Raw genomic sequence first — 3,526 nt, 5'->3', positions numbered from 1 at the left:
TTCCTAAATAGCCTTTTTGTCTCGGATTTATCAATTTATTCCGGTGATAGAGAGACACGGAATCCGTTACATACTAGCTAGCCACCGAACTTCAACCTAAAAGGGTGAGTTCAGGTGGCTTTTTGCCTTAAAAAAAAAGATTTAGAAATATTACCATTGTACCTTTAGATTTTCTTCCTAAGAATTTGCGACATGCATGATTGATACTCTCTTTTCTCTACTAAAACAAAACTAAAAAACATCCAACAAGAGAACACTGAACAGTTATGATGATGATGATCATAACAAAATAATTTATGAACATAAAAAAAGAATCTATATATGTATTTTCTAAAAGAATTTCAACTTATAAATCTGATCCAACTAAGTAAAAAGGACATTACAGTTTTCCTTTTGAAGCTAATTAAGCAAGCTTATGATGATGTCTGCTTCAAACAGTCAACATTGCAGAATCCCACAGATCTAACCATATTCCCCAACCTGCCACAATGTGTCAATCCAAACACAAAATTAAATACAGCAGAGCAGAGCAGAGCAGAGCAGTTAAATTCAACTAACCTGTCCAAGCTATTTCTTGGTTTGTCAGGCTGATCGCTAGTGCTCTTCCTTCCTCTGTTTGGGCGATCAATGCTCTTTCTTCTCTTGTCTGTGCTTGTGCCTGTGCTGTTTCTTCCTAATTTGACTCTGCTATCTAGACTTAGCTTGGGCCTTGGCTTTTCCTTGCTGCAATCTGAAGATTTAATTTCAGTCTGCTGCTCGGGTTCGGGTTGTGCAGATACGTTTCGGATATGAGGAGGCAATTTCTGAATGGAAGATACGAATTTCCTTAGATGGGTTAAGTATTCTGGGAACAGTTCCAAATTGCAGTGGTTTCCTCCTTTTATCCATAAGGGTTCGTATTTCTCTTTGCATAGCTCCCATAGCTGTTTTCCATGCGAAAAATCCACTACGTCGTCTTCAGTTCCCTGCAATTTCATCACCATAATATAAAGCTATATCTAACCATAATTCATCTGAGTAAATATGGGAATTGATGATGCTTACATGAATTACCAGAACTGGGCAATTCACTGAAGGAATCTTGTCGATATTCTGTCATGAAAAAGGGAAAATTAAACAATTGGATATTGTAAGCTTGAACTGAAAAATAAATATAATGAAGTTACCTTGTAAATGTCGAACCAGAAAGTTTTTTTGAGAGGATAGAGGACACGAAGGCCAGAGAGGATAGGAGTGTGAAGAACTAGAGCTCTTAAAAGAGGCAAACGAGTAGCCAATTCAAGAGCAGGTCCACTCCCTACTGACTGTCCGTACAATATTATGTCTTCTTCTTTTGCCTCATATTTCTCTTCTAGGCATTTGTATGCTGCTTCTATATCAGCATATGTCTCTTGTTCACTTGCCTGTTATTATATCATCACATCACCATTTCTAAACTCTATCAACACTAAACTATGTCTTAAATTTCATTTCATGACAAACTCAATTTTGAACTTTACATTATATTTCAAATTAAAGAAAACTCTTTTAAAAAAGTAACAAAATGATGATCTATACATCGACTCTTTTTATTTTACCATGTCAACATAAAATATAGTCAAATACTTACCGAACATACAATCATAACTATGGTTTTATGTAGTATGTGATATTTTTTCTTGTAAAAAAAGGTACATGCTTTACCCAAAAAAAAAAGATTGACTACTAACTGTTTTGTCACATTATCAAGCTAATATACCACGCTAGCAAAAGTTAAAATTTCATTGTCCACATAAGCAAATTTAATATGTCAAATATATCACATTATCAAATACCATTAGTTAAATTCTTGTTTTTTTTTCTAACTTTATATGCAAATGCTTTTTTTTAAAGAAAAAATACCATATTCTTCTTGTTGTAAATTGATGAAATCACGTGAATTTTTTTCTACTTTTCCTAAATACTTATTTTCAGGTTATCATTTCATTAATTCCTAATTGATTTTCTTTGTTTTAGATGTTAATATTAGTATAATATAAATTTCATGGATTTTTATGTGATGAAATAAAGTTTATGATAGTCTAGGGTTAGTATGGCTGTATTTCTAGGCCATACAAGGATAAAGTTTATCCTTCCATATCATTACTAATGCCTATACTCAACTTTGTCTGTGAGTCTGCCAAATGGGATGAAACTAAAATGTTGAATTACAATTTATACATAGAATGAAGTAAAATCTCCTTTAACTTCCATTATGAAACTTAAGTAAAGTAAAGGCAAACCAAATTATATCTAATTAGAGACATGGAACAAGTGTAATTATATTTACCTTTCCAGAAGATTGTCCATACCCAGAATAATCATACCTGCAAATTGAAGAAAAGTGGTGTTGAAATAGTAATAAATAAGAATACAAACTTGAAAAGAATAATATTTAAGTTACTTACCCCATAAGATTAACATTAAGATGCAAACTAAGTTGAAGAAAAAGATGAAACATGAGGCCAAGATCAGCAGCATTTCCATGAGAGTAAAGAATAGTAAGCGAAGCAGACGGGTTCTTCACATACATAGCTATAATCTCATTCCCTCTCTTTGTCGGAATCTTCAAAACCTCCACCACTTGTTCTTCACTTAAGTGGCTTTGTCGGGTACCTGAAATCCCAAGTTTCCCGGTGGATTCGTCTACTTTTATCGTATAAGAAGGTGGGTTTGGCGGGAAGAAAGCAAATTTCGCAGCCATTGATGAGGTTGTATTTCCCATGTTCTTCTTTCTTTGGCTTCTGTTTATTAGAGCTGCAATTGCATGCTTAATTATAAATTTTTCAAATTTTTGTGGAGCGGCGGAGAGAGAAAAAATAAAAAAGTTTGCGATTGTGATTGTGATTGTGATTGTTTGATGGGAATTCTAGATTTGGGGAGTGGTAATTCTTGTTTGTTTCCTGAGAAAATCAGCCAAAGTGCGAGACTAGAGAGAGACGATATGGAAGGAACATAAGTCAGAAGGAGAAATTATTAACCATGAGTGAATCTCGGCCTGCCCTGCCCTGCCCTGCCCTGCTAGTTTTTCAGGGAATTACTATATTTTATTTTTGTCTTCAAAATACCCATATTTCTTTTTTATATATAAAAAATCAGCATGCTGATTTCGTTTACGAAAGTTACGGTTTAAACTTTAAACAAAAATTAAAATTTACATATTACCAAATCAAAGGTTGAAAACGGTAGAAATAACTCTTTTGACCATTTTTTTCAGTTATTCTTATTTGAAAATAAGGAAATACGCACATGGAATAGAATTGTAAAAAAGGTCAAACAACCCATTGATTTGGGCCTGCTCCTTCTTTCTGAAATTCCTTAAATTATACGACCAGTGAAAATATTTGAAATTTGAAGTTTCCTTTCTTAAAGGGTCTAATTTCTGATGATAAAAGCAAATTAATTAGATATCATACGGTTTTCTATATAATATGGATTTAGTATACCCATAGGATATATACTGCGTCTTAATTTATTTACTCTTCGCCCGTCTTTTATAACATTTATT

General features: G+C 33.2%; 1 protein-coding gene across 1 annotated transcript; it reads right to left on the bottom strand.

Annotated features, from left to right (window-relative positions):
• Window positions 1-251: 251 nt before the first annotated feature.
• On the bottom strand, window positions 252-2,926 carry LOC136204058 (uncharacterized). Its single transcript, XM_065995280.1, has 6 exons — window positions 2,427-2,926; window positions 2,309-2,345; window positions 1,167-1,403; window positions 1,045-1,092; window positions 559-965; window positions 252-480 (listed from the first exon to the last, which is right to left on the bottom strand). The coding sequence occupies exons 1-6, from the start codon at window positions 2,741-2,743 to the stop codon at window positions 414-416; spliced, it is 1,113 nt and encodes a 370-aa protein (XP_065851352.1). The 5' UTR covers window positions 2,744-2,926; the 3' UTR covers window positions 252-413.
• Window positions 2,927-3,526: the final 600 nt, after the last annotated feature.

Source organism: Euphorbia lathyris, chromosome 1 (genome assembly GCF_963576675.1).
Source record: "Euphorbia lathyris chromosome 1, ddEupLath1.1, whole genome shotgun sequence".
NCBI lineage: Eukaryota > Viridiplantae > Streptophyta > Magnoliopsida > Malpighiales > Euphorbiaceae > Euphorbia > Euphorbia lathyris.
This window is presented reverse-complemented; position numbering and strand designations above follow the sequence as displayed.

What these genes read in the sequence shown, in the direction of transcription:
- LOC136204058 (XM_065995280.1), bottom strand. Translation starts at nt 2,743, where the DNA reads ATGGGAAATACAACCTCATCAATGGCTGCGAAATTTGCTTTCTTCCCG. An exon ending in ATGGACAATCTTCTGGAAAG is followed by an intron (nt 1,404 to 2,308) that starts GTAAATATAATT and finishes ATATAATAACAG; the next exon opens with GCAAGTGAACAAGAGACATA. An exon ending in CCAAGAAATAGCTTGGACAG is followed by an intron (nt 481 to 558) that starts GTTAGTTGAATT and finishes ACATTGTGGCAG; the next exon opens with GTTGGGGAATATGGTTAGAT.